At 41.7% G+C, this 19,162-nt stretch overlaps 1 protein-coding gene across 2 annotated transcripts; it reads right to left on the bottom strand.

The window, feature by feature from the left end:
* Nucleotides 1-257: 257 nt before the first annotated feature.
* On the bottom strand, nt 258-18,504 carry LOC144986771 (NLR family CARD domain-containing protein 3-like). 2 transcript variants are annotated; one of them, XM_078934822.1, is made up of 9 exons: nt 17,797-18,504; nt 17,616-17,714; nt 16,960-17,079; nt 14,492-14,570; nt 14,132-14,330; nt 12,201-13,992; nt 11,932-12,105; nt 10,207-10,380; nt 258-8,825 (listed from the first exon to the last, which is right to left on the bottom strand). In XM_078934822.1, the coding sequence occupies exons 1-9, from the start codon at nt 17,880-17,882 to the stop codon at nt 8,582-8,584; spliced, it is 2,967 nt and encodes a 988-aa protein (XP_078790948.1). In that variant the 5' UTR covers nt 17,883-18,504; the 3' UTR covers nt 258-8,581. The 2 variants fall into 2 exon arrangements, with proteins under 2 accessions (XP_078790948.1, XP_078790952.1); XM_078934826.1 differs by lacking the exon at nt 16,960-17,079.
* Nucleotides 18,505-19,162: the final 658 nt, after the last annotated feature.

The following is a 19,162-nucleotide window of genomic DNA, read 5'->3' as shown; positions in this document are numbered from 1 at the left end:
GTGTGGTGTGGCTTAGACCAGGCCTTAGACCAGTCACACACGCACACAATAGTGCACACATGCACACTGAAGGAGGAGGGTTTGGGGAAGAGAAGGAGGGAGGTAAGAATGTGTGCCCTGTCTAGGCTACCCCACTTTGGTGAGACACAGCCTGGGTATATAGATATAGATAGACTTTTTCAATTACGAAGCTGTCAGATAAATGCATCTAGACATTAAAGAAAAACACAATTATAAACAACAAACCACAACAAGAATCAAGTTTCTCATGCACGAGGGAGAGGAGCAAATGTGTTGGAAAAGGTCCACCACGTTTCTCTTCTCAAAGGTCTGCCTCTCCTCGTGATGCTTTTATTAAGAACACAAGAAGGAGGTAACATTTTCAAGACAATGAGGAAAAGTTCATTAGGGGGTGTCGTATAATGACCCATTTGGTTGGATTCTAACTTCAAACAGTATCCCTTATCAGCTCAGGATAGTGTGTCGTAAACCCCTCATCCTGGGTGGGGGATGAGAAGCAGATGAACAAACACACAACTGTTTTCAGAAAAGGTCAATCTGAGTTAACATTTAAAGACACGTTTAAACAAATACATTTAAACAATGATAATAATAAAACAATTTCCTTCACATAGTCCCTCCTTTTTATCATTGATAAATGTTAAAATCTCACATCCAATATACCATCTCTTTTCAGTTTTCTGTGACATCTTCATTTTTATAAAACTTTCAATTTACACTCAGATGAGAAGTTCTTTTTTTTTTTTTTTTAAGTCATTTCAATTTCAAATTCATTACAGTCATCTTGTTCTCCCTTTAATAACAAGTTGTATTCTTGACTCATAAGAACACTTTTTACTCCACCATTCACTGCTCTGGAAATCATAGATTGAATACAAGGAAAAATGCACATAGTGAACACACAACATATGATCAGTACCATAAGAATAGGTGTCACTATTTTTAACAAAAGTTGCCACCAGGAACCAAAAGCAAACCAGGAGAAGAAATCCCAAGATTGGGGTTTCCTGTCATCCTGAATTGCCTGCTGAACCTTTTCAAGTTGATGTAATGCTTCGGTGATGCTGTGACCTTCATCGGTGTTGTCAGGAATAAATGTACAACAGGTATCATTTAACATTTTACAAACACCTCCCTCCTGAGCAACCAATAAGTCCAAAACCAATCTGTTCTGTAGAACCATAAATCTCATGTTTGACATTTCTTCATTAAAGCCTTTAAATGCTTTAATTGTAGCGTTCAAAAATAAACCTAATCAATAATCAATGGTCTCAATTCTGAGAGCGTTTTAGTAGATTCCTACCCAGGGAAACAATGCCATAGTTACCTTTTCCCCCGTATTCCAGAGTTTATGGTCTTCAGGTACATCTGATCCCCAAATGGAATCATGTGGCTTGACATCAATAAGGTTACGTCTGTGGCGCAGGTGAGGCTCATGGACTGCAGAAACTATGAAAGTGTGACCTGTGACCTTTACAGAAACACAAATCCCACTCCAGTCTCTAGGCAGACTGAGGTAGAGGGCCTGCCCACATAACCAAAACATTTGATCAACCACATAAGTACCATTGTTACCTGGAATTAAATCTGGATTAGATTCAACACAACGTCCTCCTGGGCAGGGAACAGCATAACCATGGGAAACTCTGTCATTGATTATCTGGACTGTGAAGGGAACAAGAAGTTCATGACACATCTTCGTCGGCAAAGTTCCTAAAAACTCTGTGCCATTGTTAGTTACGCAATGTGGAAACACAGTTCCTGGTTCCACACTAGCATATGGAGCTAATGATTTTGTCAATTTCAGTTTTTTAAACTGAATACAAACTCTTGCAACTCGGTCTTACAAGAGTACCATTTGAAGTGGTGACGGCTCCAGTACTAATATACCCTCTGGTACTATATTCAATAACACAGTCGCTTTTCCACTCAGAAAATTGCTTTGCCTGCAAATTAGGATGTAGGGATGAAGCTTCAATTACAGAACAAACATAGCAATCCGATCTATTCTTTTCCTTAGCCAGTAACATAACATACCTATACCAAGAATTTGTCATATACAGGTGAGTTATGTTCTTTTTTGGACTATTCAAAACATCATGTTCATCAATACTCAGCCATCGTCGAGAAATGTTTAGTCTTTCCTCGCTGGTGATTCTTCTTGTAGGTGGATAATGATTCCAAAAGAATCAAATCCATGTGGTGGCTCCTGTCAGGAATAGCAGGAACAGTAAACAAAATAAACTGTCTCTTAGCCCAGTTGGACACGCCATGGTGGATATGTACCTATCTTCGGGAGGGAGAGGTTACTAGCACATCACCTCCTCAAGTCCTCTAACAGTGTAGGATCCGTGTAGTGCAAAAGAGTTCTGGTGTGCTTTCTTCCCTAAGACTAGGTGGATGTCTCGGCTTCGCTGACGTTGAGACAAGCAGCTTCTATACAGCTGCCTCCCTTTGTAGTCAGACTTCCCCACCTAGCAGTTGGAATTAGCCTCACCCAGATGCTTTTTCTTGCAGTGTGACAGGTGGATCCAAAACGTCCTTTCAGCAATCTTTACAGCTGTTGGTGTAGTCAGCAGGACTTGGAATGGCCCCTTCCCACCGTGGGCTGGACCAACACTTCCTTTTTATGGCCTTCACAAACACCCAGTCACCAACCTGCACTGGGGAAGTGTCCTGTGGAGATAAGAAGGAATCTGGCACTTGATTTGTCCTTTGCACATCTTTAGTGGTAAACATTTTTCTCAAGTAATCCACTAAATTTGCATCATCATCTGGAGAATGTTGCTGTGTAGGATCAAGGTCTGGTAACCTATAAGAACGTCCATACAACATTTCAAAAGGCGTTAAAGGTTGACCTGCTGTGCGTGTGATACGCATACTTAGCTGAACTAAGTCTATGCAGTCAGGCCACTGTCTGTTTGTCTCTTCCATGCATTTCTTTAACTTTGATTTGATAGTGCCATTAGTTTTCTTAACTAATCCTGCACTCTGTGGGTGATAACTACAATGTCTCTTTAGATCTATCACTTGATTTACAAAATGTGTACCATTATCACAAAAGCCAAAAGTTGGGATCATTCCTTTACAAATAGCTTTAGCTACTGTAATAGCATCTTGTGTTGCACATGGAAAAATTTCAACCCATTTGGAAAATGCATTAATAATCACTAAACAATATTTCAATCCTTTGCTTTTATTCAATTCAATAAAATCCATATGGATTGTATGGAAAGGAAAAGTTGGTTCAGGAAATTTTCCTCTCTTAGGTCTAACATTGCCTTGGTGATTATGACGCATACATGTAACACATTGTTTACAAAAAATTTTTTTTATAGAGTTTATAGAGCATAAATCCATAAGTTGTATAATACTTCTCTAATAAATTCATCCTCCCCCCTGTTGAATCATGGCAAAGCCCATGACTCAAAATTGCTGCCCATTTGTACATAGATTTTGGTAAAATAGGTTTTCCTTCTGTGCTGACATAAAAACCTTGTTCTAACTTTGCTCCTTTTTTTTTTTAACCATATATCTTTTTTGTTGTTGTGGTGCACTGGGTGACATTTCTTTTTAAAAAATCAGCGGTTGCATCTGCAGTCACATCCTCATTTGTGCATATTTCTACATCTTTTGTTGCAGCTTGCTTTTCTGTTGCATCTGCAAAGGCATTTTCTTCAGAAATAGGATCTGTTCTTCCTGTGTCTCCCTCGCATTTACATATTGCCACTTTAGATGGTAACATTACATCAGTCAATAATTCTTTCAGTAAGTCTACATGCATTATTGGTTTTCCTGTTGACGTTTTAAACCCTCTGTTCTTCCACTGTTGACAAAATAAAATGCACTGTAGCAAACACATATTGGCTATCAGTGTAGATTGTAACTGGCTTATCTTTAAACAGTTTGCATGCTTCAATTAAGGCTGTCAACTCTGCTGATTGTGCTGAGTAATTTCCACACAGGGGTCCTACCTTCAGAACCTTGTCTTGAGTTACAACAGCAAAACCCACTTTGTTTCTGCCTGTTTCATCTTTCTTTGCTGACCCATCAACAAAAACTATTTCTCTTTCAGTGAGATCTAAAAATTCATCACCAATTGGTTGAATTTCTAGTTCTGATTCATCTTTTATCTTGTCATTTCTCTTACCATCTAATCAATCTGATTTCTTCCTTTCAGGACAATCTCTCTCCCCCAATGATCTCTCTGTCCACAAATCCAACATCCATCATCAACTTGCTCTGACCCTCTGTTGCTACTTTCTCTAAACCTTCTTCTAAAATTTTCTTTAAAATTTCCTTTTCCACGACCACGCCCTTGGCCACGTCCACGATTTCTTCCTCTGTTCATGTTCCTTCCAAAAAACACATCACTACTTTCCTCCTGCCAAAATGTAACTGCACTTTGATTCCTAAATTTCTTTTTATTCACCATCACTTTTTCTGCATGAACAGCAAAATTCACAAACTGTTGTAGTGCTCCTGTTGGTAGATCTATGTAAAGTGTCCTTATCTAGTCTGCAATCTCTGGTCTCATAGCTTGCAGTAAAACTTGTTTCAGCTGCTGTCTATAGGGATCATCATCATTATCTCTGAGTCCACAATTAGCTTTAAAACTTCTTCAAATCTGACTCTAAAATCAAACACTAATTCTCCATCTTTTTGCTTAGTTTGACCAATCTTTCCAAAATCAGGTCTCATTGGAAAGGCTTCTCTAATTCTTTGTCCTAAAAGTGTAAGACTTTGAATCAACTCTTAACTGTTATGCGGAAGAGGTCTGGGTGGATCGTCATCATCCATAGGATTCCTTTTTCCCTTTACTTTTGCCCAGTCTGCTTTCATAGCAGTCATACATGCTTGCTGACATTCAATGCCATTCAGATGATAAACTTTCTGAACTTCCATCATGTGCCCATGAGAGATAACTCCCCTCACTGCCTTCCTAACATCCTCTAATGTCCAGGTGCTAAACAAAAGAAGTGTAGGCCTCTGTCCATCTTCTTCAGCTCTGGGATTGGGCACTTCAATCATTGGAAATGTCGCTGCAACTTTAGATGACTCTCCAGCTTCTTCCAAACCAACCCCCATAGTTTTACTCCATTCAAGTTTTTTCCCTTTTCCTCCTAACATTATTTTTTCTTTTTCTGGTTTATTTAAATCAGTCAGTGGTGGGTAAAAACCCATCAACAGAGGAGCATTTGTCCCCTGGTAGGGAGGAGGTGAGAAATCAGCTGGTTTCTGCTCTCCCCCCCTTTCATCCTGCTCCTGCTCGGTCTGCAGCCTGCTGCAGCATGCTGTTGCAGGGGTCTGAGTCTCACAACTGATTTATCCTCCTTTTTTTAGCAATCAGACATGCTTCTCTAGTTTTACTTTTCTGAATGCCATTCTTTATTTTTCGTTGCTTCATTTAAGCACAGTTTTGCACAAATTAATTCTTCACTATTTTTTTTTGTTTCTTTTTTAGTTTTTATTCTGTTTTTAATTGGTAACCATTGAACTAATTCAGTACATTCCCCTTAAAATTGTAGTTTTTATCCCATTTTACCAAGAATGTAGTTGAACCTGGATGAACCTCTTTCTATATATTTTTAATCTCATGGTAATTCAACTTTTTTATTTGAATTCCCCCATTTTTTATATTTTTTCTATTTTTTTACATTTACGTTAGTCACAGAGTGTGATCAGAACCAACAGAGAATTTCTCTCAGGACCGAATTTCACTCCCCGTGCAACAAGCTTCTAGGTCAGACCTATTGTCTGATCCGGTCACACGTTTAGGGTCCTCCCAGGAGCAAAACCCGTTTTAGACTCTGGGTTCTTTTCACCTAAAACCTAATGAGATGAAATCTTGTTCTACTCCAACAAGCAGCCTTGTGTTAACACCGCAAGGTTTCCAGCTGCTCACTGCTCCGAACAAGTTCACTCCTTTCACACATGCACACACATTCACACCAAAAAAAAACTTTTTTTATTTTATTTTTGTTGTTATTCTAGGCCTTTTAGGGACTTGAACCCTCTTACGCGTTTTAGGCTGCAGGACTCGAACCTACACCTTTATTTAGAATTCTGGACTTTTCCGGGACTCCAAACCCACACGTGTTTTAGGCAACAGGACTTGAACTTGTCCCTCAGAATTCTGGGCCACTTCGGGGACTTGAACCCCTGAAAAAGCGCTGTACTTGCCTTGTCGTTGTGGTCTGACTGGTTAACGAATAACGTCAATCCGGACCCAGGGATCAGACCAGTCGATTGGCCGGCGTAGAATTCACTACGACGGACTTTCCTCCGGAGAGCTAGTCTCACGGGCTGTGCACAGACTTCAATCGGCATGGTCCTCCCCCAAGGACGCAGATATGTTGTCATCCGGCTCGAAGGACCAAAGAATGTCAGATAAATGCATCTAGACATTAAAGAAAAACACAATTATAAACAACAAACCACAACAAGAATCAAGTTTCTCATGCACGAGGGAGAAGAAGCCAGTGTGACAGAAGACAACCAACACACTGCTCTTCTCAAAGGTCTGCCTCTCCCTGTGCACCTTTTATTAAGAACACAAGTGGGAGGTAACAATTCAAGACAAAGACAAAAAGTTCATTAGGGGGTGTCGTCAAATGACCCTTTTGGTTGGATTCTAACTTCAAACAGTATCCCTTATCAGCTCCGGACAGTGTGTCGTAAACCCCTCATCCTGGGTGGGAGATGAGAAGCAGATGAACAAACACACAACTGTTTTCAGAAGAGGTAAAAAGGTCAATCTGAGTTAACATACATTGAACCAAATACATTTAGGCAATGATAATAATAAAACAATTTCCTTCACAATTGATTTTACTGATTTATCGATTTTATTGATTCTAACCACTATCACCGTTTCATGTGTATGCTGGGTTTTATTTTTTCCATATTGGAAACTGTTTTTAATATTGATTTTCTCCCATTTCTTTGTACAGCACTTTGTAATCTTGTTTTTGAAAAGTGCTATATAAATAAAGTTTATTATTATCATTATTATTAATGATGCCGGGTAATCATAGCAGTCATACTGGAAAAAAATGGAATGAAGCCGAAAACACACCTCATCTTATTTACACACTGATTATACATTCACATTTTCTTCTTCTGGATGATCTTGGGGTTGGGGGTTTTGTTACCCAAAAAGTCTAAGGAAAAAAGAATTATCTCAAGAGAAGTCTGGTTTGAATGATGAATATGTTAAGCCAGGTGGAAGCCGCGAATGATGGGTATTAAATGCATTGGTGTTTAAATTGAATCAGATTGTGTAATCTTATCTGGTTCCCCTTCATTCTTCCCTCTCTTTTCAGAAAGTATGTTCCCCTGGTGAACGGGAGCGGCCCAATGGTGCCGGGTAAACACATAGCAGATACACTAGATAGCATGTTCCCTTCGTGGAGCGGTTCTTGAACGGGAGCGGCCCAACGGTAAATGATGCCGGGGTAAACACATAGCAGATCCACTAGATAGCATGTTCCCTTCATGGAGCGGTTCTCGAATGGGAGCGGCCCAATGGTCAATGGTGCCGGGTAAACACATAGCAGTCATACTGGAAAATGAAATGAAATGAAGTGAAAATGGAATGCCGCCGAAAACACCTCATCTTATTTACACACTGATTATACATTTACATTTTCTTCTTCTGTATGATCTTGGTGTTGGTGGTTTTTGTTACCCGAAAGTGTAAGGAAAAGATAATTATTTTAAGGAATTGAATGGAACTTTATGCCAAAACGAAGTTGTGAATCAAGTTGTGAATGCCTACCTAAAGATGTTGTGAAATAAATATTCTTCTGAAAGAGTTGTCTGACTGAAATAGCGACTCGTCGCATTTTTGGGCAGGCACACTCTGCAGAGTTACAGGTTACTCCCATAGGGCGGGTCAGTCATTTAACTCACCTGCTCAGCGTCCTTCATTATCTCTTACCTTCAGGGCTCATTCTTTGCCCCTCCCTCCTCCCCGGCTTCCACCTGTGGGCTCCGCTACGGGTTTTTGTTACCCGAAAGTGTAAGAAAAAAAGAATTATCTCAAGGAATTGAACGGAGCTTTACGCCAAAATGAAGTTGTGAATCAAGTTGTGAATGCCTACCTAAAGATGTTGTGAGAACCTAAAGATGTTGTGAAATAAACATTTTTCTGCAAGAGTTGTCTGAATGAAATTAAGTTTGTGGATGAAAAGGTGAGGATGTTTGTGGAGGATGTATCTGTGAGAGCAGCATCCAGCTGCAGCGTGACTCTGTCACTGTCTGCTCACAAACATCAGCCGCTGGACTCTCAGCTGCATCTGCTAAAACACAGTAGGACTAGAGTGCATGTGAGCGTGCACAGCTGCTTCTTCTACATGCTCTCTAAAGGAGTCTGTTGGAGCAAAGACACAAAGAAGAACTGATTGCTGCAAGCATAACTGTGTGGAGCACAAATGTCAGCAGACAGCTTTTAAACAAGCAGCTGCAGGAAGAAAAGAAGAAGTTCTTCTGCAAATCTTTGAAGAGAACAAGCAGCTGCAGGAAGATGCTGCTGCAGATCAGAATCTGGACATTTCTTCTAACTGTGGGTCAACACAACTTTGTCATCATATTTATCTGAACACAACTGAAACATAGAGTCTGACCTCAGAGTCTGCAGTCTACAGTCTGGACTCTCCAGAAAACCACACAGATGAAAAACTCCTGAATCCTGCAGTTTCCAGTTTACGCTCAGGTCCAGTTCTGTCAGGTTGGACGGGTTTTTCTTCAGTGCTAAGACCAGAGCTTCACAGCTGATCTCTGACAAACTGCATCTCCACAATCTGCAATCAGACACAAAAGTGTGTTCAGGAGCAGTGATGGAGCTGGAGGTCCAGGAATTTGCTAAATTCAGTCAGGTGGGACCCACCCTGTCCTGTTAAGAACATTTAGGACAAAAAATTCTACTTTGTGTTAAAGAGAAATACACCATTAGTCCACATTTAAAAAGAACTGCATTACCAGTTTTGTCCAGAAGAACTCATGACCAGGACTGCTACTAAACTAGTTCAGATAGTTAATGGCACAGTTGATAGGAGAGAAATGACAGAGCAATGCAATATTTGAGTGTGTCTGAAGGTCACAGACACAACAAAGGTCTGAAGACACTAAACTTTCGGGTTCTTTTCAAATCAGAGTAACAAAAAACACATTTGTAAACTTGTTTAAATGTTAATTTTAATGTTAGAGTTTTGGAAACAAGCTATTGGAAGTGTAGAAAAATTCAGGTCAGCATGAAGTTTCTCTGCAGAAACTCAAAGTGAACTGAATGTTCACCACAAGAAAAGAATGAAGCAGAGCTAAACTTTCCTTTCTCTCTTCATCCTGACTGGAAAAAACAGGTTGTGCAGAAAAACAGCTGAAAAAGTATTTAGTTCTCCTTTGAAAGCATTTCCTGACATCTCTAAACTGTAGAGGGGCCTTGAAGAACATGAGGATATATGGGACTCGAAATGTCGGAATGTGGCCATGCAGAGGAGCTGGTGATGGTTCTGCTGTTAATCAAAGGATAAGGTTTGGATGTTCATATTAGGTTTTTTCCTAATATGAATGTCATGAGGTCCAGATGCAAGCTGGTAGCAGCCAGACAATAAACTGACGGTCCTGTCAGAGTCCAACTGAAAGGCTTTGACATGTGTGTTGCACTCACTAGACTCCCGTCTTCTTCATGCTGTCCCGGTGTTTTCAGTCACTGCATCAGTGACTCCAACTCCACAGTCCCATGAAGGCTATGCCAATCTAGCTAGAGCATGCTCACATCCTTAAAGTCCTCAACAACTTTCAAAACCATATAATTCTAAACTCATTTTCCTCTTCTTAACACACTGAGGATTTCCTTATACTTAACGTTTAATCTCTGCTACACTGAGTGTACAGTCTTCTCCTTGTGTCGTTATAATTTCTCCTCTCTCTCACTCTTCCTTATGCATCATCCAATCAATTTAAAGATAACAAAGTGTATTCCACCCTCTTTATCACCAGCATAGGAACTAAACACTTTGGCAAATGAGCAAGATTATAAAACAATTTTCACCAAAGTAAATTCAAAACAACAAGAACAAGCAAATCACATTAATGTAACATTGTCGTTCTGTAGTGATGTCATCAGTCAATCATCTGTACTCATCAAATTGATCGGAATACAACTGAAACATGGAGTCTGACCTCAGAGTCTGCAGTCTGCAGTCTGGACTCTCCAGAAAACCACACAGATGACGAACTCCTGAATCCTGCAGGTTGTTCCAGCTCAGGTCCAGTTCTGTCAGATTAGACGGGTTATTCTTCAGAGCTGAGACCAGAGCTTCACAGCTGATCTTTGACAAACTGCAGTTCATCAACCTGAAGTCAGACAGAAAAGTGTGTCAGGAGCAGTGATGCAGCTGGAGGTCCAGGAACTTGGTCCATTCAGTCAGGCGGGACCCGCCCTGATGACAGACGACATTTTGAAATTATGGACTGAAAAATTGTCACGACCTGATAATGAAAATACATTCCAAAGATTACAAATTACTTTAAAATGAAGTCAAAACAGATGAGGAATTGAAATTTCATTCATCATCATGGATTATTAAATACTATATACATTTTTAAAAAGCATGGCAGAAATGCAGATCGAACTGACAGTTAGAAATTTAATTATCGTTTGAACTATGGAACCAAAAATCATGACAATTTAAAATCCAATAGATTTTTCTTCTATTTAAACCTTTTATTTCAGAAATTTCAGATGAAATAGTATTTCTTCATCTTGAATCCTAAATAGTAAAATGCATTTTCAAATGACATCATCACACTCCAAAGTGAATTATTCATTGAGAATTGAAGATCACTTTGAATTATGGGTAAAAACAAATTTCCATTGGAAAATCTTTATCACATTATAATGGATCTGATACAAAATCATGAGAACAAAGAAAGTCTGCAGATATTTTAAAGAGGATGAAAATCCATGAAAACAAAAGTTGCTGATTCATGAAAACTTGGAAAAGAGACATTGAATAATTTTTAATGTAGAAGTGCAGAGAAATTCAGGTTGGCATGAAATTTCTCTGCAGAAACTCAAAGATGTTCACCACAATAAAAGAATGAAGCAGAGCTAAACTTTCCTTTCTCTCTTCATCCTAACTGGAAAATTCAGGTCATACAGAAAAACGGCTGAAAGGGTCTTTAGTTCTCTTCTGAAAGCATTTCCTAACATATCTAAACTATAGAGTAGCCTTGAAAAACATGCGGATCCTCTGGTCCCAAAATGTCTGAATGTGGCTTTGAGGAGCTGGTTCTGGCTCTGCTGTTGGTCTAAGGGTCTCAGCTGGTTATGCTGGTAGTCTAAAGGTTTCTACTGGTTCCGTTCTGGAACTTCCAAAGAACCAGTGTGCTTTTACACATATCCAGGTCCAAGTCAGTTATTACTAATTTCATTGTTTATGTGTCATTACGTAAATTAATAAGCTCTGTTCTGAATAATCACTAGAACCAGGTCTGTGGGAAAGACCTGTCAGTCTGGTGCAGTTTGATCTCCTCATATCTCTTTATAAAGAGCTGCTGCTCTGTGGGTCAGAAATCTGCTGTAACTACTTGTCCATTGAAATCTGCAGTTCTGGGATTGATTCATGTTTTCTTTGAAAGAACACAGAACTTGAACTTTTCCCAGATATCAACACCTGGGTGGATCTAGGTTCTCCTGTTTAGTCTAGTTAAAAAAAATACAGGATAACATTTGTCACAATCAGATAGGGAGATTTCAGGATTTTTAACTCAAGCAGAATGTTGTTTTCTTTTTACTTCCATGCAACAGTCCTCTGCTGTTTCCTCTGCATGATGATACATGATGAAGCAGAGAAAAACAGACAGAACTTGTTGTAGAGAATTAACATTGGGATGAAACCTGACCTGAGAGTCTCCAGTTTACAGTCTGGACTCTCCAGTCCAGCAGACAGCAGCTTCACTTCTGAATCCTTCAGGAAGTTGGAACTCAGGTCCAGACCTCTGAGTCTGGAGGACTGAGAGCTGAGAACTGAGGACAGAGCTGCACAGCTTCTCTCTGACAGATTACAGCTATACAACCTGAAGAAAACAAAGACAGACAGCAGTTATTAAATCTTTCATGTTTCCATCAGATTCATTTGTTGACTGAAGGTGATTTTCCTGAGAGTTCTTACAGAGCTTTGTTGGAGGCTTTGATCACTGGCAGCAGCCTCAGAAGAGCTTCCTCTGAACCAGAGTATTTCTGCAGGTCAAAAACTTCCAGATCTTCTTCTGATGACAGTAAGAAGAAGACCAGAGCAGACCACTGAGCAGGAGACAGTTTCTCTGTGGAGACACGTTCTGACCCCAGGAACCATTGGATCTCCTCCACTAGAGAAAAATCATTTAGTTCATTCAGACAGTGGAACAGGTTGATGCTTTTCTCTGCTGACAGATCCTCACTGATCTTCTCCTTGATGAACTGGACTGTTTCCTGATTGGTCTGTGAGCTACTTCCTGTCTGAGTCAGCAGAGCTCGTAGGTGATTCTGATTGGTCTGCAGTGAAAAACCCAGGAGGAAGCGGAGGAACAAGTCCAGGTGTCCGTTTGGACTCTGTAAGGCCTTCTCCACAGCACTCTGGTAGAACTGGAGTGGACTGCTCTGTTCAGGCTGAGAGATTTGTGATTGTTCTTCCTCCATGAGGTTGAGTCCAGAGGCGATGAAGGTCAGGTGGACATGAAGAGCAGCCAGAAACTCCTGAACACTCAGATGGATGAAGCAGAAGACCTTGTCCTGGTACAGGCCTCTCTCCTCTCTAAAGATCTGTGTGAACACTCCTGAGTACACTGAGGCTGCTCTGATATCGATGCCACACTCTGTCAGGTCGGATTCATAGAAGATCAGGTTTCCTTTCTGCAGCTGCTCAAAAGCCAGTTTTCCTAGAGACTTCATCATCTTCCTGCTCTCTGGACTCCAGTGAGGATCTGTCTCAGCTCCTCCATCATACTTGACCTTCTTGACTTTGGCCTGAACCACCAGGAAGTGGATGTACATCTCAGTCAGGCTCTTGGGCAGCTCTCCTCTTCCTCTGCTCTTCAGCAGATCCTCCAGAACTGTAGCAGTGATCCAGCAGAAGACTGGGATGTGGCACATGATGTGGAGGCTTCTGGATCTCTGGATGTGGGAGATGATCCTACTGGCCTGCTCTTCATCTCTGAACCTCTTCCTGAAGTACTCCTCCTTCTGTGGATCATTGAACCCTCTGACCTCTGTCACCATGTCAACACACTCAGCAGGGATCTGATTGGCTGCTGCAGGTCGTGTGGTTATCCAGAGGAGAGCAGAGGGAAGCAGGTTCCCCCTGATGAGGTTTGTCAGCAGATCAGCCACTGAGGTGGACTTTCTAGGGTCATACAGGATCTGAGTCTTGTGGAAGTCCAGAGGAAGTCGACACTCATCCAGACCATCAAAGATGAAGAGGACCTGGAAGTCTTCAAAGCTGCAGATTCCTGCTTGTTTGGTTTCAGGGAAGAAGTGATGAACAAGTTCCACCAAGCTGAACTTCTCCTCTTTCAGCACATTCAGCTCTCTGAAAGTGAATGGAAATGTGAAGTGGAGGTTCTGGTGGGCTTTGCCTTCAGCCCAGTCCAGAGTGAACTTCTGTGTTAAGACTGTTTTCCCGATGCCAGCCACTCCCTTAGTCATCACGGTTCTGATTGGTTCTGGTCTTCCAGCTGGGAGTTGGAAGAGCTCTTCCTGTCTGATGCTTGTTTCTGCTCTGTCTGCTTTCCTGGATGCTGCTTCAATCTGTCTGACCTCATGTTCTTCATTCAGCTCTCCTCTTCCTCCCTCTGTGATGAAGAGCTCTGTGTAGATCTCATTCAGAAGGGTTGGGTTTCCTGCTTTAGCCATCCCCTCAAACAAACACTGGAATTTCTTCTTCAGACCAGATTGGACTTTATGTCGACAAACTGCAGCAGCAGATCCTGAATGAAGACAACAAACAGTAAATCAACTCTCTGCAGCCCTGAATGACGAGGGTTTGAATCCCTGTGGTTCCATGTGTTCAGACATCAGTAAATCTTCATTTCTCAGCAGCTGAAACCTTCAGAGAAATCCTCTTACTGCTCTGCAGTCCATCAGCCAGCTCCTCCTGCTTCATTCTCCTCAGGAAGTTCACTGTGATCTTCATCAGTGACTCTCTGCTGCTCCTCTGCTCTTCATCTTCATCCTCCAGCTCCTCCTCATCCTCCCTGTGACTCAGAAGCTTCTGGATCTTCTTCAGCTCCTTCTTGACAAAAGTGACAATGTTGTCCTCCAGCAGCTGCAACAGAATTCCAGATGAATGAGCCAATCAGAGTGAAGTCATGGAGCCAAACATCAGCTCCATGTTGGACACACTGACAGTCCACTGGTGTCCAAAGTGCAGCATGGAGACGACTGTGGACAGAATGATGGGAAAGCAGTTGTTGTTCATGTACAGACCAGAAAGATGGAGTCCAGCTGTGTTTGATGCTGCTGGACAGACGGACCACTGGGAGTCTCTGAGCTCTGCTGGTCCAGTCTGTGGACAATCAGCAACAATCAGATCCATTTTCATAGGTTTAAACCGAACTAACTAGAGCCAGGTCACAAAAATGTGTCCGAATGGACGAGCTTGTAGATTTGATGTAAGAACTTGTAAAATAGAATGTGAGAACTTGAACACCCAAAATCGTTATCTGTGTGAAAGTCATCTGTTGTAAGTTTGACAAACAAAATCACAAGCCATTCGCATGTGTTAATTTAGAGTTACAACATCAAATATGTGATTACAGCTGCTTAAATCTGCTGCCGCGAATCGTGAGGGCACTACAACTGCGCTCGGACTTTTGACACATTCCTTGCGAGCCATTTGTGTCAAAACTGATCTGTTTTCGATATTGGAACGGGGGGGGGGGGGGGGGGGTTAGAAGTTAGAAAGATCTTTACAGATTTGGACCTCCGACCTCAGTAACTCCCCTGATAAATGTTCAAATGGGATAGTAAGTATCTCAAACCTTTTGTATGAACACAGAGCGAACTACAAATGCAATTCAAAAGAAAAAAGATTGTTTTTTTCTTCCTTTTAATGAGAATTGTTCTCTTAGAGCTATACATGCAGACACATTAGCAACACAGCTGCCAAGGGACCATCAACAAACTGCAAGCTTCTGTAAAAATCAATAATCTCTCAAAAATGAATAAATGTCAACATTTATATGAGCTGGTAATGAAAACTTGTCAGCATTTCAAGCTAGAATAAATATTTTGTGGGAATTCATTCATCCTTTCATCCATTTTCTTAACCGTTTTCCCCTTTCGGGGTCACTGGGTTGCTGGAGCCTATCCCAGCCACTTGTGGGCGTAGGCAAGGGATGCCCTGGACTTGTCGCCAGTCTGTCGCAGGGTAGAATATCCTCAATCACACATCCATTCACTCTCACACTCAAACCTAGGGACAATTTAGAGTTGCCAATCAACCTGTGAAGCATGTTTTTGGACGGTGGGAGGAAGCTGGAGATCCCAGAGAAAACCCACGCATGCATGGGGAGAACATGCAAACTCAACACAGAAATGTCCCCCATTGATGTTGTGTTTTTCATGTCCCCCAGCCAGGACTTGAACCGGGGGCCTTCTTGCTGTGAGGCAAGAGTGCTAACCACTGCGCCACCATGCAATCCATGTGGGAATTCAATCTTTCTTTAATTTTGTATGTATTTTTTCACAATGTTAAGACCCTGAGCAGCAACACTGCTCGTCTCTCTGAGGAGAAACGCTCCATCAAGGATGGATCTTCAGCTGTGGTGCCTCAATCAATCTGGTGAATGTTCCTCATCTGGTATTCCAGAGGAGTAAGGAGAAGACCTGGAGGCCTCAGTGAAACCTTCATGGAGGCCCAGCTGAAGCTTCCAAAAGAGGAAGTGCAGAAGATCATTTTCCGTAGGGTTCATCGGCTCAGAGGGAAGAAGCCAGACAACCAGCGTCAGTGACTGATTGTTGCTAAAAATGAGCATTTTAAGCAAAAGGAGCTGGTGAAAAACCACAGCCGGGAGCTAAATGGAACCCACTTCAGCGTTAACAATCAATTCCCGGTTGAGATCCTCTGCCATAGGAAAATCCTCTTCACGCTGAGAAGGAAGCACCTCACTGCCGGATCCTGAGCTGAGGTCGCCGTAGACAAGCTGTAACAGACGGCCGGCTATTCAGGGACCCACAGATCACCCCCTGGATGTGCTGAAGACTTCCAGATGAGTGCTAAGAACATCTGCGCTGTCCAGGTGACACCTGCTAAACTTATTTAAATGAATGAAATGTCAGATCATCAATAATCCACACCTCCATCTCGGGAAAACCATATTCCCCCCTCCTCTCTATTGAAACTGTTTTATTATATTTATCGTTATAATATCTTTGCTTTGCTTTTCACTCTAACCTAGATCATTAGACGAATGACCTTTTGAACTTTGTGTGATCATATTTGGTGCAATGTGTGTCTATACAAACGTTGCTTGCAAAAGACTTGTCTCCAGGAAAGCAGAAATGATACTTTTGCTTGCAGCAGCCCAGTAAGTATTTATTTATGCACAGAATGGGCACGTATGCACAGAAGCGCACATGGGCATGCACATGCATTCAAACTCTTATGCAATCTAGAAAATAGTTTGAATCGGTTAGTTCAAAATTTCAAAATTCCCTAATTTGGTGGATTAGGCTGTCATTTGCTACGGCAACGAACCAATTTCCCACGTGTGGGATCAATAAAGTTATTCTCCTTTTGATTCTGAAAAATAGGTTCAGTCAAGTATACACCTTGTGTGTCAGAAGATTCACAACCCCAAGTCATAAAAGTAAAATATGTCAAACTCAAGAGTTCTTTTTGCTCAGCTGTTTGACAAGACAACTTAAAATAAAAAAAAGAAACTGCTTCTTACTGTGAGTCTGAAGGTCCTGGTTCAGTTCTGAAGTCTGGAGGTTCCCATCTGGACCGGTCACTCTTCATGGAGCCACAGCTGGAGGCTGCAGACTGGACTCTCTGTGTGACCTGTTGACCTCTGCAAACACCAAACCATCAGAGTGTTGGAGGATCTGCTTCTTCATGAACAGCTGATGGACTTTGACATGAACACAGACTGAGCTGTTTAGTCTGGAATAACATGACATGTTTGGATCAACAGTTTCCAGCTTTCAGCATTTTCTGTCAGTCAATCCAGACTTTTTTCTAGAAAAGCTGATTCCAATTCTCCATGTAGAAATGGAGAAATTCTGAGAGCAGAAAGTCAAACTAGAACAATGTGATGTTTGGAAAGCATGAAAATCTGAATCCTAGGAGTCTGCAGTGATTCTTCTCATTAGACTGGAGCTGCTGTCAGTCAGAGTCAGCAGTCAACATGTTTTCTTCTCCAACATCTCTGATGTCTCTCAGAGACTCTCAGAAGACTCAACTGAAAAGATCTCATCGCACACATGATGCTCCAAGTGAGTCTGATCAGAGAGATCCAGAACTGAACCAGACCTCAAGTCCTTCATCTGAAAACTGTTGATCATCTGGACTAGAATCCAGCCTCCAAAAACTCTGACAAACACTCACTGTTCCACTCCTGAATGGATGTCCTTGAAGTCTGGATTATTATTCTTTGACTTGTCACTCCTGCTGGACCCCCAGCTGGATCCAGGTCCAGGTTGGTTCCTGTGAAGAATGAAGGTTGCTGGTGTGAGTCCTGAGCTCTGACATGGAGAAGATCATGGACAGTTGGAGATGTTCATCTCACCTCTGAGCTTTGCTCTGGTTGTCATGGTTACCATCTCTGCTTTCAGTGGGAGGAGCTCCCTCCTGTGGCTCCTCCCACTGATCCATGCTGCTGGATTCACTGGATCCACTTCAGCTCACACACACCTTCCTCCTTCACCTGCAGAGGAAACCCTCCTCATCATCAGCTCTGATCCTCCTTCACCAACAGATCAGCTGCTCCTCCACTGATTGGCTCTTCTCTTGTGTTTCCTCTCAGGTTCAGGTGAATGCAGTCAGACAGCAGTGGGAGGCAGAGGAAGCTGCCATCAGCTGCTGCACTTCTGCTCTCCCTCCACCAGGTGGAGACATGGAGCTGCAGCAGCAACATTTCCATTCAGTCACTTTGACAAAGAAACAACAAATTTCCTGTTTCTACACTTCAGGAAAAATGAAGCATCAAGAAAAACAGACAGAAATCAAAGAATGAGGAGAAAAGAAAGAAAGACAGGAATTCTTCCTCTGAGATGCAGAAACGAGCAGAGAGTTCCAGACTGAGCAGCTCTGGATTCAGTGATTTGATGAAGACCTCTGGATCACTGATGAAGATGCTGAGATCAGACCTGAGAAGAACCTCCAGACAGAGAGAATCAGAAATCTGAGATTTCCTGAACTAAAGACAGAGAACAGGATCAAGAAGAAACCTGACACCACCTGACAGCAGCTGAGAGGAGGGGCGGAGCTTCAAGCTGATCGACAGACTGTTACTCTCACTAGCTGCGTTTACATGGGCAAAAGTAATCAGAAAGAACGCCTGATCGGAAGGAAAATGCGTCATGTAAACACGCCGTTTAGAATAATCTGCCCCGATCAGACTCGTTCGGATCAAAATTTCTTTCTGATGGAGATAGGTGGTTATACCGATTGTTTATCTGATGGTTGTGCATGTTATCGGTTCGTTCCGATCGTGTGTCACTACGTTTGTACGTTTGTTGTTGTTTACGTCATGCAAAGACAGTGTTTCACTGAGCTGTTGGTGTTTAAGTGTTTATTTTTCTAAAATACTTTGTCCTAATATCAAGTCAGAAGAAAAGTTTCAAAATGTGAAGATGCTGTTATGAAAGAAAAAAATGTTCTCACCAAAGACATTGCAATGAAATATTCCTTATAATTGAAAACTTTTTTTCTTTCAAAAATTATTTTTTAATTTCAATAATTAAATAACACCCCCTTATACACACAAACATCCCACTGGTTTCCTCATTTGCCTCTCAGGTGACCTGCAGTGACCTTTAGCTGCCGGTTTTTGAACTGAAGAACAAGTTAAAGATAAACTTCAGTCTTGGCTCTTCCTCTCCTGCTCCTCTTCCTCGCAGGAGAACACAGACACGTCACTGCTTTCCTCGTAA

The sequence above is a fragment of the Oryzias latipes genome, chromosome 2 (assembly GCF_053564925.1).
Source record: "Oryzias latipes strain Hd-rR chromosome 2, Olatipes_Hd-rR_3.1".
NCBI classification, from domain to species: domain Eukaryota; kingdom Metazoa; phylum Chordata; class Actinopteri; order Beloniformes; family Adrianichthyidae; genus Oryzias; species Oryzias latipes.
Note: the sequence above shows the minus strand (reverse complement) of the source record. Positions and strands in the feature narration are given on the sequence as shown.